Source organism: Poecilia reticulata, chromosome 4 (genome assembly GCF_904066995.2).
Source record: "Poecilia reticulata chromosome 4, P_reticulata-male-v2, whole genome shotgun sequence".
Lineage (NCBI taxonomy): Eukaryota > Metazoa > Chordata > Actinopteri > Cyprinodontiformes > Poeciliidae > Poecilia > Poecilia reticulata.
In genome coordinates this window covers 11776371-11801513 of record NC_088833.1, presented here as the reverse complement: position 1 = coordinate 11801513, position 25143 = coordinate 11776371, and the positions used below count along the sequence as shown (strand labels likewise).

General features: G+C 38.6%; 2 protein-coding genes across 6 annotated transcripts in view; both read left to right on the top strand.

The window, feature by feature from the left end:
* Positions 1-942: 942 nt before the first annotated feature.
* On the top strand, positions 943-20703 carry LOC103463423 (CREB-regulated transcription coactivator 1-like). 4 transcript variants are annotated; one of them, XM_081606210.1, is made up of 14 exons: positions 944-1236; positions 4492-4608; positions 5092-5219; positions 6088-6147; positions 6379-6473; positions 6982-7067; positions 7153-7196; positions 7686-7909; positions 8661-8812; positions 8901-9131; positions 10428-10514; positions 11485-11571; positions 11648-11822; positions 13109-20703. In XM_081606210.1, exons 1-14 carry the CDS (start codon positions 1111-1113, stop codon positions 13264-13266), a joined length of 1770 nt encoding a protein of 589 aa, XP_081462336.1. In that variant the 5' UTR covers positions 944-1110; the 3' UTR covers positions 13267-20703. The 4 variants fall into 4 exon arrangements, with proteins under 4 accessions (XP_081462338.1, XP_081462336.1, XP_081462337.1 ...); XM_081606209.1 differs by having other exon boundaries at positions 946-1236; positions 13055-20703; XM_081606212.1 differs by lacking the exon at positions 4492-4608 and having other exon boundaries at positions 943-1236; positions 13055-20703.
* Positions 13219-25143, top strand: part of rhpn1 (rhophilin, Rho GTPase binding protein 1) — a 27649-nt gene continuing 15724 nt past the window's right edge. Inside the window, exon 1 of one of the 2 annotated variants that reach the window (XM_081606207.1) lies at positions 13219-13309. The gene's annotated coding sequence lies outside the window, so the exon portion shown is untranslated. Of the gene's footprint in view, positions 13310-22764; positions 25137-25143 lie in introns of those variants that run through there. The other variant, XM_081606208.1, reaches the window with a different exon arrangement.

Below are 25143 nucleotides of genomic sequence, written 5' to 3'. Positions count from 1 at the left end.
AAAAAAATCTATCACCTGTACCACCTGGTTTAGAGAGAAACCAATCTGAAATTTTTGAATATAGGGTGAACATTCTTTTTCATCATGTTTTTAGTTGTCTAGAACTTAATTTCCCAATTTTTTGTGAAATGTGACAATAAAACATTTGCAGTGTTTTGCAAAGGAATTATATCCCTTTCTTTACTTACAACCACAAGCTTGAGTGTATTTAATTGGGATTTTATGTAGACCAACATAAGTAAAATGTTTTTCACATTTTTTCAGGTAGATTTGAGGTTATACATTTCCATTAAGCTGCCATTTTCCCCATAAGGTCTGTGGCAAACTGAAAATGTGCCACAGACCTTCATAACACTGTTCTATGTGACCTTCATAACACTGTTCTATGCAAGCTAGATTTGTAGTGTCACCAATAATGATGTCAATAAACTATCTCAACTTAGCTTCTATCCCGGACCAATCCACTATGTTCCATCATATTAATGATGCTGTTTGTTCACTAATGTAATGGAAGACCCCTCAACCCCACAGTAAGACCCCTCAACACAGCAGCTGGATTACACTGAGATTGGATTACAAACTAATTAGATTACTTCTAATTTCAGTTTACTGCATTAGATTTTACTTAGGGCTATCAAAATAAGTGACAATAAATTTTCATGTCAGATTCTAAAATATAAAGCCTATGTGTAATTTTCCTTCATCAGTGATTTTCTTCTTTACATGAGTATCACATAAAATTTTAATAAGCCAAAATCACACGTTGCTTTAGTAACGTGACAAACGTCAAAATTTATCACAAATGTATTATATTTCAGTCAGTTTGCACTTAGTCACTTTTTCTGTGTCCAGATTTTATTGTCTTTCGGTGCATATCCATGTTTATCTCCCCCCCTTTATGTTACTATTAATAACGAACATCTAGGGCACACAATTCCCCCTGTGGTGAGTCTTATTTTATCTCAAACGCGGCCTGCCTCTCAGATTCTGCAGGCAGCTGAAGAAGAGAGGGGTAACATCAATAGAGGCGTTCGACCGTGCGTCGTGACGACAGAACGAGGGCCTGGCGTCGTGCGTAGCGTAACATTCCATTGAGAAGAAGAGGGAAAGATGGCGTCCTCTAACAATCCGCGCAAATTTAGCGAAAAAATCGCTTTGCATAATCAAAAGCAGGCGGAGGAGACTGCCGCTTTTGAAGAAGTGATGAAGGACTTGAACATCACCAGAGCCGCTCGGGTAAGACCCCCCACCCCCTCACAGGCTGGTCCCAGTTTGTTGCATCGCTGTTTTTGGCAGTTAACGAACACTGCGGTGATATGTTTGAGCGACTGCTCTCTATTTGGGTAAGGTCCATGTTTTCTTTCTTAGCTGTATCGGTCTATCATAATCACAACATGTAGCGCCCGTCTGTTGACGGGCGCTACATTTTTTTTATTTATTTTATCGATAAAACATGCGTGGTTTAGTGCACCGTTAATTGGCTCCGCCAGCAGTTTGAGTGTAACGTGCACCTGTTCCCCATGTATGATTTCAACGGTAAGTGCACGCGTTTCGGCTGCTTCCAGGCGCACACATCACCGCATAATAACATGTTGAGGCTGTTGGCAGGTAAATTAAAGCGGAGCAAATGCGAGTGGGATCTCTGACAGGTTTAAGGCAGCCTTAACTGGCCAATCGGACTCACTGGACGTGGATTCCCTCCCGCCCCCACGTCAACTGTTTCCACCGTGGCACGTTTTAATTAAAACAAAAACACAATTTAAAACGGAAGCTTAGTTAATGTATTACATGTTTTTGGCTTATCCAGCCACGCCCCTTGACAGTACTAGTTTTTACAGATTTGTTGAAAGTCAGCAATGGATCACAATGAAATGATTTATCAACCCTCTAATGATAATAAAATAAATAATACCCTGCTCTTTAGGGCCCACTGTCCTGAATGTTTTAGGTGTTTCACCACTGCCACACACCTGGCTCAAATGAATGGGCAATTAACTGGCTTCTGCAGCGCTTAATAGCATGTTGAGGAGGTAATCTAATCATTGGAATCAGGTGTGCTGGAACAGAGAGACATCTAAAACATGAAGGACAGTGGGCCCGGAGGAGCAGGATTGAGAAACATTGGATTATGTCTCACAATTATGTTGTGTGTGTGTGTGTGTGTGTGTGTGTGTGTGTGTGTGTGTGTGTGTGTGTGTGTGTGTGTGTGTGTGTGTGTGTGTGTGCGCGCGCGCGCGCGTGTGGGTGGGTGTACGTGCGTGCGTGTGTAGGGGTGTGTGTGTGTGTGTGTGGTGGAAAGACCTCTCAGAATGATAAAAAGAAAAAAAACTAAAATAAGGGAGAGCTATGGTGCAACGACTTGCTTACATCAGATTTTGAAAAGAAAGAGAAAGAAATCCATATATTTGTTACAACTCATTATCAGGTTTTTTTTTCTTTCCTGAAGGCTTGATGCAAATTGCTTTTTAACTTTATTAAATGTCTGTTATTGTTATAGAATGTCTGCGAGTGCAGATTTTTTTTCCCCCATAAAGTTTTTTTTCTTGTTTTCATTATGCTCATTTTGAGCATACCTGTCTCATGAACTACTTGATGCATACATAGTTGTCTATCTGCAAAGGTCAGAAACTTTTCTTTGATGCATAAAGGCAATCTTAAGCTCTTCATTTTTTGTTGGATTGAAATCTATTCCCACCATTTTTTCTCTTTGTTTTAAATATTATAGCTCTTCCTCATGCTTAATTGTTGATCTAGATTAAAGGTTATCCAACTGAGTTTATGCGAATCGGCCTTGGGTAAACACAGATGTTGTGTTGTAAAACTCAAAAACAAAAGTTATCATTATTTGGTAAATCCATAAAACTATAACTTTACTCCCTGTTGTGAAGACGATATGCAAGCATCATGCACTCAGGATAAAATTGCATCAGTTGTGCAATTAAAAACAGAGGAGGGAGTTACTTGTTGATGTTTCATATTTGCAATTTGCATTACATAGCTATTTCTCTCCTTTTAGGAGCTAATTGAAAATGTCAGAGCTTTTGTGAATTTGACAGATTAAGCAAAAATTCTGGACCTCTCTTTTTTTTTACAGGCTTCAAAATGTTGCATCTTTTCCTGCTCTTGTTCTGCAATGTGGGTAAAAACTGTGATTGCCTGTCAGTTGTGGGATAAAAAAATTGTGTAAGTTTCTACTAATGAGACTTGAGCAAAGAGTAGTGTGCCTTCAAATTATTTTTAATTTCAAGTCATGTTTAAAAGACTGTCATACTATGCTATATAATGTAATATAACTGTACACAAGAAATGCTACCTATTTATTAATAAGCAGCTTACAACCAGGGTATTCAGTCAGGTTTCCAATAATTTAAGTTCACATTTAGTAGGTCACAAGAATCAGTTGAGACCCACAGTTAACTTCACAGGAGTCAGTGGGGGTCAATGTTGAATGTAAGGACCTGTCAGAACTGCTAGCCTATAACTTTTTAAACCTGTAGCGTTTTGTGGCAAACCTTCACATTTTGCTACATTTTAAATGTGAGGACTGTTTTGTTTCAGATTGTTCTGTTTGGATTGGAATAATTTTTTTTCAAGACTTCTTCTTTGACTTAAAATATATCTTCAGAAATGTAAATAATTGAACAGAAAAGCAGTATAAATCAGATGGAGTTTGATCACTGCCACTCCCTTCCTCTGGAGTGATGCTCTTCAAAATAAGGATTATCTATCAAAATAAAAAAAGTTTGCTGTCCCTTTAATCGAAAGAGGGAGGCATGGGCCATGGCAGTAAGTGTTGAGGACATCCAGCATGAGCAGCAGCCAGTTTGTTTTTCTCTGCCCCAAGCCCCAAATGATGAGGGTTAATCATCCAGGAAGCTCCACCAGCATATATTGAATGAATCAATTGACTCATTTCTTCAAGCTGCACTGACGTCAGGAAGTCGGGAAGTGTTTGGGATATTTCTTTTTTCTGTTTGCTGGAAATTAAGCACACTTTATTACTATGATGCGTGTGTCTAACCTTAAGCCATACTGATATTTCCTAGGAGGGAAACACTCTTCAGTTGTATAGTCTCTGCCTCATTCCCTTGTGTTGCCATTTAGATTTTCTGTCACTGCATTATGTCTGATCATCTGACTCAATTCTTCTGGGTGTACAGAATGTCAGTGTTTTGTTTTTGTTATAGCATACATTACTTTTTTTTATTACTGTTATATGCAAGTAGTAAATACCCAACTGTGACAACTCAAGCTGTCAGTCCAGTGTCATTCAAATCAGCTAGTTTTGTTTGCTTGTCAGTTGTCCATGAAAAAGCCACATTTGCCTGTTTCATCTTGTTACATTTTTTTCAGTTCATAAAAGCCCCAAACTCATTAATCTTGCATATAATCATTGTAGACTTGCACGCATTGCCCATTTTTAGCATCTCTTTTGTTTGTGAATCAGATCAGTCATTCACTCATGCTTTCATGCAATTTTACTTTGCACAGTTGCAGTTACAGAAGACCCAGTATTTGCAACTAGGGCAGAATCGTGGACAGTACTATGGAGGCTCACTGCCCAATGTCAATCAGATTGGGAATGGCAACATTGACCTGCCTTTTCAGGTGAGCCCCTAGCCTCTCTCAGCAATGGTTTTGTTCTGGATCAGTGTACCCTTGTCAGCTGTTGGTGAATGTTGGACACACACAGGTTTCAGCTGTTTTTCAGATCTGTTGAAAAATACTTTATGTACAGACTATCCATTTTTAAAGAGGAGTAAAATAATCTGCTGGCTTTTCTCTGGCTGCGACAGCTGTAAGACTATTGGCTGGTTAGAGCTGCATCTTCCACCAGGTTTCATCATACCTCAAAAGTTAAAGAAGAGCTTGTCTTAAAGTTGTTTTTTTTTCTTCCCCATAATTGAGAATTGGTTCCTAAATTTTAAAGTATACCATTGCTTGTCATGGCTTTTCATCTTTAATTACATTTGCCAACTTGACTTGACCCATCTTAAAGTGAACATGTTTAGCACCATTTATTCCAATGCAAAGATTTGCTCTGTTTGAAAGGACTCCTCTCATCTCATTTACTTGGTGTGTCCACCTTAGAACTCTGTGCTGGACACCAGTCGGACAAGCAGGCACCATGGACTCGTGGACCGTGTTTACCGCGATCGTAACCGCATCACGTCTCCTCACCGTCGCCCACTTTCAGTGGACAAACACGGTCGCCAAATATCCTTTCTATTGCACCGTCACATGTGCCGATCAAACTTGGAAGTTACTTTGTCTCACCTTCCTAAATTGTCTTATTTATCCATGATTGGAATATCAGTCAAATACAGTGTCCTTTTTTCAGATAAAACCACATTTTACATTTCATATGGTAATTAAGGTTACAGAGTTCGAAGGATTGTGGTCATCTGAAAGTTCCTTTAGATGATTGGCTTTGAAACTGACCCACAAATATTTTGACTCTTATCCACCTCTGGAAGTAGCAGTCATTATGTTGGTTTGGATAGAATGGGATTGTGTAACTAGTGAGACAGAGGTACAAAGCAAAGATGGCAGCATGTGTTCATGATGGACACATTGTATCATCTTCCCTTCCATCTGATCTGAAAAATATAAGCAGAATTTGATTGTGATTAAAAAATTTAGATTTTTTTTTTTATGGCATTGGGAATTGCATCAAAGAGCACAGCTCTGGAGAAATTCTCCAAATGCTACTGAAAGCTGTAAGACACACCCATTTGATTTTGTAATTCAGTGTATATACAATTCAGTAACATTTCTGTGTTAAAAGTCTGTTTTTCTTTGATGCTTTCCTGTTTATGTTGATTTGAAGATCAATAAATTAATGATTTATTTTTTGTACATCCACTGATAACCGTCTGCTGAGTTACACATGTTGGCATAATGCACTTTAGCAGAGTTATTCTGACAAATGTTTTCCATTTTTAGTTTAGAGATTTGATCTCCCTGTAGGATTTGTCCAGGATTATTTATTCATAATGTTTTAGGCACAAAGGGATGAACAAAAGCCTATGTCTGATTGATTCTTCTATTTCTCCTCATAATTATTAGCCTTGACTAGATTTACATTGACAGCTGTCCCTACAGTTCAGTTTACCTCTCCCCACCGCCAGACACAAGCTGGAGAAGGTAAGCTTCTTCGCTTGTCCATTTGCAAGAGGTTGGAACTACCCAGTCAGAAACAGTTATTTTTATGCATTTAATTAAAGTCGAAATTACTCACAAGGATGGACTGGGCAACTTAGTGGCAAATAAAGTTCAGTAACGAGGGCTGTAACCCCTGATGGGTATGATGCTTAACAGTTGGCCCTCTTCCAGTGTTGGGATTCTGCTGACGTCTCATCTTTCTGTCACATACAGGACGAATTCGGATTCGGCCTTACACCAGAGCGCCATGAACCCGAAACCCCAGGAGGTGTTTTCAGGAGGATCGCAGGAGCTGCAGCCTAAACGAGGTGAGGGAGGATCCAGTGACAAAGACACAGAGTCTTTCATTTATTCATGAGCAACGTGCTAATCCAAGCTGCAAACCTCCGAAGACACAAAAGAGCTGGTGTCAAAGAGAGGCAGATGTAGACGCGTGGTAAAATATTTAAGGTGCAAATGGAAGCTGATCTACTGAGAAGTGTTTCTGTTTGACTTTGTACTCTGCTGGCTGTAGACATTTCTGAATGAAGCTGATTCAGGGCAACCTAAAGAGCAAAATCAATCATTAACTGACTCCTTATCGATCATGTCTTTTAATGTGTAAAGCTCTAATACAATGAAGCCAAGATTAGTTGGCCTCCGTTCAGCGTCTGGTGGTCACCTGTGCTATTTTTAGAAATGTGGGAATCTGGTGCACAGCAGTATTATTTTCTGCATGGTGGCTTGGGATATCGATGACTAATTTCTTTCAGTAAGGCTTTTGCATTTTTGAATATTGTCTCAACAAAAAAAGTGTTCTGTTTTTTTCTTTAATAGTGCTGCTGCTTACGGTGCCAGGGACGGAAAATTCAGAGTCGGATGCAGACAAGGATGTACAGAAGCAGCTGTGGGATGACAAGAAGGTACCAGTGGGACAGTGAGGGACTGTAAAGTGAACTCATGTGGTGAATTAATCATGACTCTTTTTTTTGTTTTGTTTTTTATTAGGATGATGCATCTCAGCCTAATACATGTGATGTCCCAGGAATCAAGTGAGTATTACTATTTTGATTTTCCAAACCTCTGCTTCTTTTTTAATTTCCATTGAAAAATGCTTAAGTTTTTCTTATAATGACCATCATCACATAAGTGAAAGTAGATTTCTAATTGGACAATGCTTTACTAAATGTAATGAAGCTTTAGACCAACCATATAATTAAAGCTTCAATGTAATTTGATGTTTTTCCACATCAGAGAAGTAAATTGTATAAAAGATGAACATTTTCTAATGTTCTAGATTTATTTTTCTCCCTTCTAAGTTCTCAGAGAGGCCAACATAGAAATTCTCAACTGATTAAGAGTTATAATAATTTGAGGGCTTTGTTTTCATATTGCAGATATGGAATACTTTAGTCTAAATATCTGTCACATAATTGATTCACTTATCAGCAGTTAGAATTATTAAAGCAAGTTATCCAAAAACATTTTTTGGTGCTATTTTTGTGTTTCACGTCACTAACCAACTGGTTGCCTTTTTCCAGTATATTCCCGTCACCAGACCAGGAATTAAGCCCGTCCATGGTCCCAGCTGCTCACAACACTGGTGGTTCGCTGCCGGATCTGACTAACATCCAGTTCCCTCCTCCGCTGTCCACACCACTTGACCCCGAGGACACCGTGTCCTTCCCCTCGCTCAGCTCAGCCAACAGCACGGGCAGCCTGACCACCAACCTCACCCACCTGGGCATCAGTGCTGCAAGTCATGGTAAGAGCTCTCACATGTACCAAAATTAGGACGATGGAGAAAGAAGACGAAAAAATTTTTTTTACTCCCAATTAAGAAAGTAGGTTGTTTTAGCCAATATCTTGAGGCACATTTTCTTAGCCTGTTTTTTTTTAAATCAAATAATTTTACTATAACAGGAAATTTTTATTTACAATAAAGAAAAATTAATCTCTAACTCGAGGCACATTACAACCCAGATAATTTTAGAATAGGTTTTGTTGTGTTTCTATCTGTGTGCAGAAAATATTAAACCTAGCTTTGTGTTAGATGCTGCTGTATTACTCTCCTTTGTTTTGGTCTTCTGTTTGCCAGTGGGCTGCTGGCTGCCTCTCATTATGTCCTAAAATCTTATCCTCTCATCCTGATGAGTATTTTGGTCAGATAACAGTTACTCACTACATCTTGTTCTGGTCACCAGCTGTTTATTTTCTGCGAAATTCTCATTTAAAATTTGTTTCCTGCATATTCGTTAACCTCTTTGCTTTGGACTGCAACAATGTTCACTTGCTTGTTTTTGACACATGACATAGGTGAAGAAATGTGGTCTGTGGTGAACCCAGTCTGTATGCGTGTTGCCTGTTAATAAAAGTAAAGCTTTAAGAAGCAGTATATTAAACATTGCCAATTGTCTATGATTTCTTAGCTGATTCTCATGTTTGGATGCTTAATAATCTGACTTTCCTCTAACAAAACCCAGTGACTTGTGCATGTGTGACTCTTCTGTTGCCAGGGATCACCACGCCCTCTCAGCCTTCCATGACTGTAACGGGCCAGCGCAGGCAGCCACCCGTGGTGCCACTTACTCTCACCTCTGACCTCCACCTCCAACAGTCCCCACAGCAGCTCTCACCCACGCTCTCCTCACCTGTTAATATTACACAGGTAAATGTCTGGTGTCAGGCTTCACTTGGTTTTTTTCTTGGTGTTCAAGGTGAAACACTGTAATGTGTGTGTGTGCTCTTGTCTTTAGGCTTTGCAAACAGAAACATTAACTTTGGAGCAGCAGCTTTCCCAGTACCCCCTGTTCAACCAGCTGACGCCTCAGGCCCAGGCTCAGCTACTCAGTGACCTCCAGAAACAGCCGGCGCTGCCACAGGGCATCCAGCTCATCGCTCTGCCTACTCTGGCCTCGTCTGGGACAGCCACCGCAAGCAGCCCCTCCCCGGACAGCCAAACCACCGCCAGCATGAGCATCAGCTCGGTAAGAAACACACAATTCAGTTAGGAAAGTGAAGGCAGGCTCACAGCTTCCTGGAAACGTTTCCTAATATTGTCATGATTACCATTTTGTTGGTTTTGCTCAATATATAAATCTTTTGAAAACATGACATGATCAAAATGATCATAGCTTGCTGCTATTGTGTAGACAGACAAAATGAACTCCCTGCCAAAATCTTTTCACTTCTTATGCGGAGGCTGATGATAAAACTTGTTGTTTTGTCCACTGTACAGTCATAGTGAGAGGCTTTGGCAGTGACACAGATGTTATTCTGTGGTTTCAACAGTTTATGGTCAACTGAAAACACAACTACAAACACAAGACATCTAAAAACTTTTATATGAAATATATAAAATTTATGCAGAGTCCGAATGTGGAATTTTGATGCCTTTTCATAACTTAATTTAATCTGGCATCCTGGATGTCCTCTACACTATTAAATCTTGACGATCGGTGCTCGGAGTTGATCTAAGTTTGTTGGCTCCTTCTTATCCAGGAGCCAACTTTGTAGAATTGACTTTCGTTTTTTAATTCCAATATGATTTTTTTAACCCCCTCCATCAACTATTTTCCCTTGTGCTGGAATATACTCAAAACGCCAAATTGTCCCTGCATTGTTGGACGAAGTAGCTCTTGGAATCTGTTTTTAGCCTACCATTATTTATGGCAGTGTTCTTGTTCAGAGCTGTGAGTAAGCCCTCTTCCTGGGATGATGGACATTTAATCAGAGACGGTACCTTTTCAGCAGCCTTCTACTGTCCATCACTAAACCTCCTGCGCAACTTAACTCTCTCTCCTTGATATCTTTTTTTAGACACAAGTATCTTCTTTTCTACCCCAAAGTCTCTTTGTGCATGTAGATACACTCTCACTCGCCTGCTGCTGATGTTGAACAAGCTCTGCACTGGTAACTGGATTCTGTAGAAGAACTGATCAGGAAAAACTGTCTCTGAAACCTCATGAAATTGTTCTGTCCTATTTAACTTCTTACCTTGAAGTTCTCAATGATCCAGAAAATGTTGCGCATGCTTTTCTCCAGGAGTAACACAAGAAAACAATGGTTTCAGTCCCAGTAGTAATACACTTTGATATCATGTTAACATCCAACAAGTCACTAGGTAATATAATAATAAAGATGCAACATTTGCAAAACACAGCATATATGTCACTGCCAAACTTTAACCTGCGACTGAACACGTTTTGATCTTATTGCTAAAGATGTGTGTGATTGTGCCAGACATGAAGCTTAGTGTTAGCTAACCCTCTTCCCTCCAACAGTATCGCAATCAGACTGGCTCACCAGCCACTCAGTCTCCAACCTCCCCAGTCTCCAATCAAGGCTTCTCCCCTGGAGGCTCGCCTCAAGTAAGGGCCCACCCTCCGAGCTCGCTGCTGCCTGGGGAAGGGCTTTGCTTCTGGGGGAAAGCTAACTGTTCATAGCCAGGCTGCTTTTCATTCTGTGTGTTTGCACCACTCATGGTGTCAGCAGCTGCATAACTCATCTCCTCATCTCCACTGTCACAGTTCACCGTGTGCATGACAACATGTTGGTTTTCTCAGTGTGCACCACACTGGGATGCTCCTTGTATAATAAAATATTTTTTTCTGGAAAAAGTGCTATATTTTTTTAACAACTCAGTTTATGAATTAAATCTTATTTTCTGTGAGACATTTTTACATTTTTTTTTTACGATACAATTGTGGCTAAATTAATTGTGGTTAAATCAGTGAAAGTTCAGGTCAAAATTTCTCAGATTCTAATCATTCATGGACTGCATGCTCTTTGGCTAAGATGATGCTTAAGCAGGGACTCTACCACATAAGAAAGCCAATCCCACACTGTTGATGATGTGCTCTATGAAGCGTTTGTTTTTTAAGATTATTGAAGGGAAGTTTCAACTCTTCTCTACTTCTGTAAATCCAGTTTGACCTCTCTGTCATGCTGGATTTTACCTCTTCACCTCTTCGTTTTTTTGTCCTTTTGATGTTTTTTATCTTCCTAAATTGCCAGGGTTTATTGTCTTGGTGTTTATTATACAGTTTAGGCTCACCACCAAGGCCTCTCTTTAATGAACTGAATTGTGATTCTTTTCTAACGGGGCTGCAGCAGCCAACATTCACTCTTTCGTAGGCTTGTGCTAACCCTGGTTACGAGAACCACTTGCTTATATTTCCTGCTCTGCTGGACAGCTGTGTGATGTGTTGTCTTGCTTGGTTTTCCTTGTTACTCCATCACTAAAATATGGCCTTAGTCAATTGGATGACTTTTTTGTGCTTGTTAGAGGAACTTGCAATCTATTTTATGATTTTAATTTATATTTCCTTTCCCCTGCAGCACATTCCTGTGGTGGGCAGTATATTTGGCGACTCCTTCTATGATCAGCAGCTGGCATCGAGGCAGACCAATGCGCTCTCTCACCAGGTAACCAAGACTACCAGTAACCGAGGACAGAACGTTGTCCTGACTCTGCTCTGCCTCACAGATCTGTTCTTTTCAGCTCGAGCAGTTCAACATGATTGAAAGTCCCATCAGCTCGTCCAGCCTTTTCAGCCAATGCTCCACCCTCAACTACACGCAGGCGGCCATGATGGGCCTCACCGGCAGCAGCTTACAGGACTCGCAGCAGCTCAACTACAGTAGCCATGGCAACATCCCCAACATCATTCTAACAGGTAGCAGCACCACCACCCATCCATGCATTGTCCTTCACATGTCCTTCACCTCTTTTCCAGGCAAAAAGATGGGAATGCAATTGAGACCAGATATTTACATATACTATAAAATGCAACCCATAACTATTTCTCCCCCCTTATTATTAAATCAAACCGAGCTTTGCCTGTTTGAGGTCAGTTAGGATTACCAAAACTATTTATATTTTCTACATACCAGAGCTACAAGATTTTTTAAAGCTCTAAATTCTTTTGATATCCTTCTACTTGCTTCTCGCAACAGTTTGCAGGAATTTCGGTCCATTCGTCTTGATACAACTCTTATAAAACTGAGTCAGGTTTGAGCCATCTTGCTCAAACATACTTTCTCAACTCTTCCTTAAACATTTTCTTTGTGATATCGATCAGGGCTTTGCGGTGGCCCCTCCAAAATACTAAACTTGTTTCACTTGTGCAAATTTGGTGATAGGCTTAAGACCCCCACAAACTTGGGTACACTTTACAATGCAGAACACACATCTACCGTACACATCTGCTCAAAGGTTCATTTTCACGTCCACGTGCTCTTTGTTGCACACTGAACTGTTTTGTATGTTAAGTCAAGCTGATAAGGCTGAGAGTCAATGCAACCAGTTGCAAGGACGCAGATCAGACAGACTCCCGCTTTGTACCACCAACAGGTATGTGGTGGTTGCTTTTTATTGAGAAGAAGCCCAGCTAGTTGGGCTGGGTGCCCAACTAGCTGGCGTGGTAAGTGGTGCTGGAAAGATTTAAAGACTTAATTTGAAACTTATTGGAAAATGCTTGAATTCTACAGTGGGAGAATTCAAGATTTTCGGATTGGGGGAAATAAAGGAATCTGTCATGAGAAATATAGGCAATCGGTACGCCTATTGCCTATATAGGCGTACCGATTGCCTACCGTCACGCACACCGTCGTCACGCACACGACGGTGTGCAGTCACGCACACCGTCTGCAGATGGTGTGCGTGACTCTACGCACACCATCTGCAGACGGTGTGCGTAGAGTCCGTTCATAGAAGATGATGAACGTCCAAGTATGTGGGGGCCTTCAGGGCTATTGAGCAATTGGAAGACCCATTTGTGTTGAGATGTTTGAATATTTTAATAATTCGTGATGCCATCTGTTTTGTAAAATGTATCCGACCCATTGGTAGCTAAATGACTGCTTTGTGTTGAAGCTGTCTACGTTTCTCTGCTGTCACCTTTCTTAGTCACAGGTGAGTCTCCACCCAGCCTCTCTAAAGAGCTGACCAACTCTCTGGCAGGTGTTGGTGATGTCAGTTTTGATGCCGACTCCCAGTTCCCGCTGGATGAGCTGAAAATAGATCCACTCACACTGGACGGACTGCACATGCTCAATGACCCCGACATGGTGCTCGCTGACCCCGCCACGGAGGACACGTTCAGGATGGACAGGCTGTAGCGAGGCTGTGATGGAGCAAAGAGGGAAAAACAAAAACACTAACGTGAGTGAAGTGAAACAAAGGGCAGGATGAACCCTCTCCCTCGTTGCATGGCCATCCAGCTGTATGACTCTGAAAGATGCGCCACCAAAAAACAAAACGGGGAAAAAGTCGTCCATTGGCTTGCAACGGGAATGGCCTCGCTGTTGTTTTGATAAAGATTGGTCGCTCGGCGCTTTCGCTAGCCTACTCTTGTTTACAGTGCTCCATTACATGCCACATATATTTAAAAAAATGCACATTATACCCATTTTCTTTTCATATCCACGTTCATTTTAATCGTTTTTGCTTGTAGCAGGAAGCTGCTAATTTATTGGGTAAAATAATAGTTTTGGCTATGTATAAAAGAGGAGGAAAATAAACAACATAGCTGGTTTACTCACTACCCTTCGATGAAACAAGTTCTCCTACCATAGCATGATGACTTTCTTTTTGACACTCAAAGCTTTATTTTTGACAACCAAATGTTATTTTCATCTTGTATATGTTTTTATGTTTTGTGTATTTATGTTTTATTTATTTATTTATTTGGTCAAAGGGTTGATATTTTCTAACTTAAATTTGATGCCAAAATGTCTGTAGGTGGAGTGTAAAATTTCACTGATGTAATTAATTACAAACACATAAATGTTTTTTTTTTATTATTATTTTAAGCTTTTACTTGGGAAACGAAGGAGTGCAAAACCTCCCCATAGTTGCTCTTTTGGTGTTAGTTGTGCCATTATTTAATATTGTGCTGCAGTCCAACAAGCAAATCTAGAAATCAGTTCTAAGCACCACTTCAGGTGGACTGGGATTACCACTTATCAGGAAATTCAATTTAACCAAAACTAAAGAAAAGTGCATCAGAATTCATTCTCGGCAAGAAAAAAAGCCATTATATACACTATATTGCCAAAAGTATTCACTTAGCATCGAAGAAATCTATTTCAGCTGTTCTAATCACTTCTGGGGCCAGGTGTGCATACAATCCTGGATTTAGGCATAAAGAACACTTCTACAGACGTTGGGGAAATATCCAATGTGTCATTCTCAGGAGATAGGTGAGAGTTGTGGTGTTATAGAAAATCACCTGAACAATATGTCCAGTTGTGACATTTGCTCACCACTTAATATTCCTCTCAACTTGTAACAGTGTTTCAAAAGTGGAAGAAACTCAGCCAAAAGTGGTAGGTCAAATAAAAGGTGCACTGCATTCAGAAATCACCAACTTGAAATCCTTCAGATTAGCTCAGTGCATAGAACACTTCATGAAAAAGGTTTCGATGACTGAGCAGCTACATCCTTCCCATAAAGTGTAATATACAGAATCAGAAGTGTGGCTGTCTGAGTCTGGTAGTTTGTGTCAGATGTAAAGTTTGGTGAAGAGTTCACATTCTTAGTTCCAGTGAAAGAGCTTGAAACGCTTCAGGATACCAAGCAAGACTGTAAAAATGTAGATTAGAGAGTTTGAATAAAGTAGAGTGACGATCATGTGCCGAACCTTATGTCATGTTCCTTTTACCTTGAAAGTCTGAACTTGAAGCTGTGTTTTACCTTACACCCAAAGTGGTAGTGTTCCAGTTAACATAGTGTGAGAAGTCCTGTTTGCGACATGGCAATGCCCAAGTAGATCTTGCTTGCAGTACCTCTTGCAATATTTATTTTAAGATTTACTTTCCATAAGCAAACACCACTCTTAATTTTAGTTCATAGTTGCGGGCACTACATGTAACATTGATTTTAGACACACTCTTTCAAGTTTGTCTTGTAAATAAAATATCTCCACTGCAGCTTACTACTGTTGATAGCAGCCATATTGAAACTGGAAGTCAACTTTACAAATCGCATTGAGTGAGAAGTGCGTCTTCAGGGGGCACTGACGTTGATTTTTCAGACTGGGAAGTCAGAATTTCTGAGTTCTGACTGCAAATGGAACACACTATTATCGTCCAGCAACAGTGTCTGGTCTCACAAATAGACTTTTGAAAGATTCACACAAACACACTCCTAAACCTTGTGGAAATCCTTCCCCTAAGAATCGCAGCCGGTAGAGCTGCAAAAGGCAGGCTGACAAAATAAACCCTGCTAATTAAATATGGGATGTCACTCAAGGTCATATATGTATTGAGAGCCAAACAAGGAAATACTGATGGCAATGTAGTTTATATTTAAGCTGAGAAGTTCACTTGAAAAGTAACACATTTGTTTTTAAACCAGAGAACATTCAAATCTGAATATTTTTCAGTCACTGTGAAATCACCTGATTTTGCCTTACAGTAATATTCTGCTGTTCTACTTCAGTGTTTTATGTGACGACGTATTTTCCTAACTGAATATTTGACCTTTTCTTGTATTTGAGACAAACTTTGGTCAGTCGGTAATCTTTGTGGTTATGTAAAGTGTAAACAAATCGATGTACTGTATTTTGTAGCTGTACACTTGATGGCCAAATTGTCTTTTTGTTTTTTACGTGGGACAAAAAGAAAAAAGGGGAAAAACAAATGTCCAAGAAATGATGTAAAGAGTTCAATTATGGGGAGGCTTTATGCTCCTTTACAGGGGGTCTCTAACAAAAACGCAACTGAAGTTAGATACAGAGAGGAATCCGAAGTCACGTGAAGTGTTTTAAGATGCGCTCTAAGAATTTTAAGAGACTTCTCTTGAAGAATGTTTATATCCTCTGTTTAGATGAGGTGCATAAAAGCTAGCTAAAGATCTCTTTAAGATGAACTCTTAAGTGTAATTATGTAAAATGTGCAATGCTTCAAAAACTCAAATCTGCCTTGTTTGTTCAGTCTCGGAAGCAGCAGAAATGGCTTCAAAAAACAAACACTTCACAGATCTTTCAAGCCAAACCGTTCACATTGTCATCTGCAATGAGTTCTGATCTTTGTTGCCAAAATGTTTCCAGTTGCACGGCTGATGTTGACAACACTACCTTCGCATTCAGTGCCAACTGGTCCGCCTCAGCCTTTTTGTCAGAGTTTCCCTGAAAGGCTTCTGTAGATTTTTGGGATCATTTTTGACTAACTTTAATGTTCAGGTGTAAATGTATTGACATTTTTACGGACTGTCTAAACACACCCAGGATGGGAATTGCACCTGGGCGGGTTTAAAGCGTTCATTGTGTCCAGTAGACAGCTCCATCAGCAGTTTTGTTTGCCTTCAACACACCCTGACTCCTATGCAAATGAGATGACAAAAAACTCTATGGAACTTAAAGGAAAAATCCAACTTTTTCCATATGCTCAGCTGGATTTATTCTTCTGAAGCAGAATATTGGAGGTGTTTTTACTTAAACATGCCTGAAACTCCTCTGAAAGCTTTGACAGACATGGTCATTATGAGCTGCTTTTTGTAAAAAAAAAAAAATAAAATAAAAAATTAAAGAGGCTTTCACTGAAAACTTTATTTGGCCAATTTCAGCCAAAAATCTATTGGTTGTACTTTGTAAAATATGGCAAGAAAGGCTAGTTTTGATGTTTGAGTGCAGAACGGGAATGTTTTGGTGGCGGTATGACAATCAAAGACCAAAATTGTGTTTTGAAATGTTGACATAAGAAAAAAGTCTCTACGCTGAAGCATAAATCCAGCTTTAAATTAATGCTTGATGTTGCCTTCTTCTTTTTCAAAATGCTTATGTTTTGTGGACAGTAGGGTTGCTCAGTTATGAAAAAAATCATGATTATAACAATTATTTAAGTTTAATTAAATTTTTTGCGCAAGCTTTAGCTCGAAAGTTTTATATATTTTTCAGAATTTTGTATTTTGCATACTAGCCAATCTTTTTTTCCACCTAAGACGTGTCTAATCAAATGATTGATATATATCATTGGGATATATATATCCCAATGATATATATATCCCACTAACTCACTAACAAGTTTAGCTGTTAGTGAGCTAAACCTCACTAACAGCAGGGTTAGCTGCTGTTGGTGAACAGCAGCTAAACCTGACTATTCACTAACAGAATATCACTCTATCATGTTCTTTGATAGCTAACATTGTTGCAGAGGTTTAAAAACCTTGTACTTCCTTGATGTTCCAGTTTTACAATGGATTTTTTTCAGAAATCAGGAACACTAGAATATATGAAAGTAAAATAAATAATCTTTTTGTGATAGTTTGGAGCCAAGATTGAATTACTAATTTGATTAATTGTACATCCTCACTGGGCAGAGCACTTCTCTCTGCTCAGTAAGCTGATATCCAAGTTTAGCTGCCAGCTGTTATTTAAGATTAAACATAACCTACAAAAAGACTTGGTTACCTGAAAACGACTCCATAACCATTGTTGGATTTTTTCTTTAAGCCTAGACATTTTGTGCAGATGTTCTGTTTCCAAAGGTTTGCGTACATAAGACTTTGCTGTTGTGATGCCAGTGATTGGAGCTTCACCCCAGTCCCTCATCCTGCCGCAGTCATTCAAATGGACTTTGTACATAAAGCTGCAACAAAATGCATGACTAAACGGACAGTCCAGACCTCTAAACGAAGGCCTTCTATAGCTCTGCAGGTTTGATTTGTGTAACATTATGCTAACACAAACCGTCTAAAGGGATGCATGTTATGAGTTTCTTCCTGTGCAACAGTAAACTCCTGTTAAGTGACTCTGTTACCTCCATTTCTGTACGATGCTACTTCACGAATGATACAAGAATGTAACTTCTGTGACAGTGTTGTGGTTTTAGCCCGATGAGTTGATGTTTGGAGTGTTTGGTTCTGTCCCAGCAGGTCAAGGCTCCCCTCCTCCCCCATTAAGAAACTGACTGTTGCTTGTACCGCTCTCTCTTCACACTGTAGCATCTCTCTGCAGTCGATTGTGAAAGACCCTTTTTCAAACAAATAGGAGATGCCGCCCTGTAAATGTTCCAGATTGGCACGCGCTCTGATTGTTTGCATTTGTGGACCTCTGAAGCATCTACATTATGCAGTCAGCTGCATGACATGATTGACACATTTAGCAGGTTCTTATCCCATGCTATGTACTTGATCTTAATCTTGCTATGCTAAAGTGGAGCGTGTTTTAAGACATGTTTATTTGTTTTCTGATGTTGCCTACCATGTTTGGTTCTGGGCTGGATAAAGTGAACTGTTTCTGTTACTGTGCAATGTTTTAGTCCACTAGTTGCTTCGCACTTTAACTGTGACTCCCTGACGTTTGTGCTGGGACTGTTCAGCCTGATGTGAATGCTGACTGTTTCATAGCAGAGATATTTTAATGTAAAACAAAAAGATGGATTCTCTATTTTCTTTTGGGAACTACACTTTGGCTTGTCCTGTTTTTTTTTCTGCTTTTATTTGAAGCTGTTAAAACTTTTAGAAGATGCAAAATCAGAAAGGGCTTATTCCGGTGCAGCTTACACTCTAATGTTGGAACTGAACGAAGGATATTGCTTTTATGTTCCCGTGCTTCTATGTCCCCCAGTTTTAAGAACTAAATCTGATATGTGCAAAAATATGTGTTGAGGAACATGCTTTACATTCAATATTGTACAGAACTGGAAGGAGACCTGAAATTGATCACCATTTTTCATTCTCCTCAGATTTTGTTGAGGGAGATTTTGGTTTAAGCTTCTTCTCTGGCATTTTCATGGTTCCCTCAGTCTGGAAAAGTATCAAAAAACAAATTGGAGGGAAAATATTTCTGCATTTACAAACTATCTCTTAAAACTTTCAAAATACGACCATACATTTATCTGTCCCGTACTCTTCTTTCCTTCTTTATGAAAGAAATATTGTCATCAGCAGACTTTTTTTAGACGTTGAATTTATAACATAATTTGTATTCTGTTCAGTTATGAATATGATTATTATTTTTATATTTTACTTTAAATTCACCAGTAACAACCTGCTTGCTAGGCTCCTTTGATCACATGGTACCAGTACGTTGATTGACTAAAAGCTGCTCATCACCATATGGTGCTGATTGCTTTGGCTTGGGTCACCAGAATGTCACTGCATTTACAGACAAATTTAAAGTAAAAGAAAAATCCGCATACATAATTGCACAGAATAAGAATTTTGTGATTTAAAGTCAGTGTCTGAAATAAGTCCGATTCTAATGAGACTATATTTCTTACACAACACACATCTCCGTTAGTCTTTTTGTAGATTATGTATTGGATCTGTAACCTGGCCTCTGTATTAGAAGTATCTTGTCTAAGCATACAGTGTATCTCAATGTTCTGTGTTTTAATATGAGCCGAAAAAGATTAATTGATATTAAACATTTTGATCTGAAAAACATGCAGGAAACCTGATTTTTACTATGTATATATGATTAGGATTAAACTTCCAGGGACTGTGTCTTCCCTTCAAACATGATGATGCAATAGCCAACCAAACCTAAAGCTGCGAAATGACGAGGCATCCTAAAAGTTTGACTTTTTTCACCAGGCATGTTTGGATTTTGAATATTTGTACACTTTTAAGATAAAACTCGGTGCATTTTAATTTTCTCATTGCATCTGCCTGAGGTCCTTCTGTTGAGCTGGGGAACATGGAACAATGGAAACATAAATGTGATCTATTGTACCTCAGTTTTTATGTTTCAATACTTCAAAAAAGAAAAAAAAAACAACCTTGCAGTGAATTTGAGTGTTCCAGCTCTTACTGGGACTTTCCCTTGCTTCCTTATTTACTTGTAATCTCAAAATCATTACACTCAAACAGTTTGTATTTGCATCTACGCAAACTGTTACTAAGTGTACTATATGCTGTTGCGATGCTTCACCGAAGTAGCTTCGACTGTAAAGCAATGGTTCAGTTTGTCTCACATCTGGACATATGAAACATTACAGGGCGGGTAGGTTCATACAGGAGACACTAGTGTGGCATTAGTTTCAGCAAATGCAGCACTAGGACTTGATGTCAGATTTGGCAGCTTGTTAACTTTATATTTAAGAGGTACAAAAAGTCTCTTAGAGTAAAAGCATGATTAGAATTGAAGATGAAAGTTTGTACCTGACTTGTTTTTTTTTTTGTTTTTTGTTTTTTTTTTACATCTACACATCTTAAATTTTACTTTAGACTCCTTGTTTTAGTCTGAGACAAACTTGCATTACGCTGCAGCACAACAATCAGGTTGTGTTTAAAGAGCATTGGAGATGGATTATGTATTTTGTCTGTAAAAGAGAAAATGTGTCCAAGATTTGCTGCTCAGTCAGAAAATGATGTCCCTTTAAAAACCAGGGGTTACTTTTCATTAAAATCTATATGACAGGCTCTAGAAATACAGTTTTATGTTCCACTTTAAGCTTATCGTGAGAATAGCATTATATCACTGTTGTCCTGTAAGTTGTAGTGAGACCTGTTGGTATTTATTTGTTGCCATGTGATTCTCTTTTATGTGACCATTTGTTTTTATAAAGCTGAAAGAAAACCCTTGATTAAATTGAATGTGAAGGACAGAATTTTTCTCTGCATATAGTCTTGATTTAAAAAAAAAAATACTGATTCGGGACATAAAAAAAGAAAATAATTTATTTCTTAACATCACAGCGTGTTGCTGTAGACATGCATGATGTTTCAGTCCTCTTGTAAAAGTGTTTTGGCTATTGTTTCTATTTTGTAACCTGTAAATGCAAATTTAAAAGATTATTTTGGATATGTGCATGCTTGTGAAATGTTCAGAATGTTGATTTCCACTAAAAGCTGTTGAGTTTGGAACAAAAAAAGGTCATGTCTGTTACTTAAAACTAAATATACTGGCCTTTTGAGGAGTAGGTACTTTAAGAACCTCTAGATGTATCTAATTTTAGTTAAAGTTTAGCTTGTTTATAATTAAAAAAAGGCTAAACGTGAAGTTGTATTTAACATATTAAACATTACACATCTAAGTATATGTTATGCTTCCAATGTAAAGCTAAATTGGCACTGAGGTTTGTGAATGCCTCTGAGGGTCAGCAGACAAATACTGAAAGTATTTTGGGGAAAAGCAAATTATTGGAAAGTAAATTGTTGCTTCGTTTTGTATTAAACAGGGAAAGATCAGACATTTACAAGAAGTGAAAGCATTTGTATAACAGTTGCAGGAGGCTGGAATAACTTTCTGAACTGCTATTTGATACAAAGCAATGCACCTTTTGTATTACACTGTGCAGTGGCAGTGCATCAACTACTTTTACATTTAACCCCTGTCAACTCTCAGAGGTTCTGCAAACAGTTTTTTTTTTTTGCTTTGTTTTTAAAGCACCAAAATAGAGCTAAACATTCTGGATTTCTAAAATACCCAAGGAAACTTTACAAAGTTGCCACATTTTAATTACTTAGGAAAACAAAAATGTAGCCATCCTGCAATCTGCATTTTAATCACACAGTTTAATGGTGCTAATCTAGTCTGCAGGTCAAAATCAATTCTTGCAGGTTCAATTGAGCTGTGCAGCTGCGAGATTACCATAAAAGATGGACAAAACAAAATACCTGTTGGCTAAACCGATACAGAAGATTTTAAAACTGCTTCAAGGGAGAAAGTAATGTGACAAATGGTGGTGTTTTTTTTTCTTTGTCAACTGTCTAATTTTTCTAACAAGCCCATGCAGAAATGTTTATATAGTAAACAAACATCTATGTAGACCACCGAAAACACAAAATAGAACACAAAAAATTCAATATGGCGGAGAAAGATTAACGGCATAAGAAACAAAAGAATGATGAGCATAAACACGTGTCGATGTTTGTCCTAAGTAGAACTGGACCTATGTAGAGAAAAGCCAAACCTAAATTACCACAAGCTTCAAGTGTTTAATGGCAAAATGTTTCTGTTTCATTTTGAAAAGATCACCGGCCTTGTCTTCAAATATTAAGGTTTTTGTCCCTGAATGCATTTGCAAAGCATAATCTGCTTTTTATATTGCTTTTGGCTTCTTCCTCAATAAGTGGCTGTTCAGCCCATGTTAGTGTATGACTCATTTCATAATGATATTCTCTTACCAGATTCTGCCAGCATGCTCCTGTAGCATGCTATTTTGTTTGGGCATTGATACACATGCTATTGAAACCAGAATTGCATACACTGAATAAAAAGACACATCTTTTCTCACTGTCTGAAGTTAAATCAGAGGAAATTTCTCTTGTTTTACATTAGTTAGAATTTCCAAAACTAATATCATAAATGATCTCATCAAAAATGTAAAAAGCCATAATATGACAATATCACCAAATGACTTGGCAGCATATAATCTTAATGTATGAAATATTTGACTATGAGGAAAGCAAGAAAAATCTCTTCAAACATGATTATTATTCTGGCAGATAGGAGATAGAAATAATTTTGAAATCAAATCACTTGAAACTCTCTTATATTTAAGCAGTTTTTAATCTCGGACCCAAAGAGCAAGTTTAAAAATGACATTTCTTGTAATGATGGTCTATTTTTAAACGTTTAACCCTCCTATTATGTTCGTTTCTTGGGTACAGCAATAATGTTCGTGGGTCAATTTGTCAATTTGACGGAGAGTGTTTAGTCATGTTATAGTGTCAGAAACCAAAAAATTCCTCCAAAACTTTTTTGTATCTGATTAACTCCAATACTAACCATTTCAATCAATATTTGTGCAATGATGGTTTTTTATTTCTCACAAATAAAGGATCAATGACGACAATTTACTCATTTGGACATAAAAAAATGCGATTTACATTTTTTATGCCCACTGAAAAAACCTAAACACAAAATTACACTAACTATTGTTGAAAGTGATTTTTTGTAAATTTTTTTATATTACATTTAGATATTTTTTTGAAGGGGTCATCTTTATAATTGAACTTGAGACACTATTCTGCTCTGGGTCAAATTGACCCACTGATTAAAATCAAGACAAATGAGTCCTGAAGATGATCCTCCAGCTGGATTTCCAGTTTAAACCTATATGTTCAAAACATAACTGGTTTTTTCATCACATGCTGCCCAAATTTTTATGCCATATTTAGCTGGTGTGGAAGGCATATAATGCGTAAATGAGCAGCGACCTCTGAATGCCAGCGGTGATCTTTATGAATGCCACAAGTCTTCCATCCACTGTGACATTAGGGCCTGGATTATAGAACAGGGGAAGTTACAACCCACATGTTCCACACTGTTCTATTAGCTGCTAGTTTGTCTTGTCCATCGATTGTCAAATCGGATTACTCTGGAGAAAAGTCTCCAGGAATATGGCCCGAAATATTACCCTGCCTGTCTCTGCATCCCTTAGACTGCCTGTTGATTCATCCTTTGACTTATAAACTCTGGTCAGAATGAGGACCCCCACCCCAAATATGCATGTAAATGCATTTGGTCCAGCTCCTTCCAGTTCTCTCCAAAAACTCGCCTTCCTTTTAGATTTGTCATTTCAAGAAGGATTTTCTGTATTGCACTAGGCACAAGTAGCTCAAAGACTGACTTGATGTCTGTAATGTGAGTTACTGCCATCCTAGTCGGCCCTGGCATGATCAACAAGTTCCAGAGCGTTCAGGGTTGTTATCTTTTTATTTCCCTGTGGCTCATTTCCTGATCTCTGACAGTGACGATATCACATGTACCTTCAGTGTGTAATGTGTTTAGGACTCCCTTGCAGAGAGTATTTATGTCCCCCCCTCCACTTCTACTGAGTGTCCACTCAGTGTGGGTGGAGTTTGTCCAGGGGAACAGAAAAGGTTCCTGTCAAAAGTTGTATGACCACCTGCTCTCTGGCAGCTTCTTAGTGAAGTAAAGAGAATAGTGAAAGAGTGGGTTTGTGTGCTTGTTTAGGTGTGTGTGTGTGTGGTGTGTGTGTGCGTGCGCGTGTGTGTGCATGCATGTGTGATGTGGTGTTTGTGTGTGGTGAAATATGTCTCATAGGTGCAAAGAAACAAATAGAATTGGACATTTTTTTTACCTTTTTACCCTTCAACTTGACTGCCGGGTCAAATTGACCAGAACAGTATCTATGTAACAAGTAGACGCAGGGGGGCTGCAAATGTGTAAAATGAACCATTTTCATTTTATACATAGAGTGCAACTATTAAGACAAATAGAAAAAGTTTCATGCAGAATACTTTTAACTCTTTTTAAAAAAAATTTAAACTTTGAAACTGGTCAATTTGACCCGCAACATAATAGGAGGGTTAAAAAAATTGCTGCATGATGGATTTGGTTACTTTTTAGAAAGTCCTGTGAAACTGGTTAGTTTGCTCAACTGAATTCAGTTCATACTTTAACTTTCATAATACATGAATTTTAATATATCTTTCATACATTTAGAATGGCACAGACATACATCTAGAGTAGGATTTTTAGGAAGACGAGGCTTCCACCTGGTGGCCAAATAAAAACATGCGCTGATCTTGCGAAAATCAGGCATCGTGTTTTTCAGAAAATAATGAATTATCCTATGCATTGTAGTTTTTATTATAAGGTTTAATTCTAGTTTTAACTTATTTAATATTCGTCACAACAGGAAAATGTGATTTTTGCTCCATTCGACTGCAATTGGATAAACAACTGTGTAGAGACGAACCGGTCAATCTTCAAATATATTTACGATTAATTAAGAGATAAAAGATTATAATTCTATTTTGAAAACAACCCTTTTTTAGCGGGAGCAAAGTGTTACTGCTATTATTTGAGCTGTTTCTATGTGCGAGGGGAGGTTGCTGCTGCTGCCACCGTTTTGGAGTCGGTACACAAGCCACTGCCCCTGTCGTAACCATAACAACGATCTGAGCAGTAGGAGGTGGGAGGAGTAGAAAGGCACGCCCTAAGAAACTTGTGATTGGTCAGTTGAAGTAGCCAATCTGCCTCTTTCCTCTCTTTAATTTGCTCTGTCTACTGTCACATTAAAAAGCCGCTTCCTGATTGGCTACGTTTCTTCTCCTTTACCCTCCCTCGGTGAGTA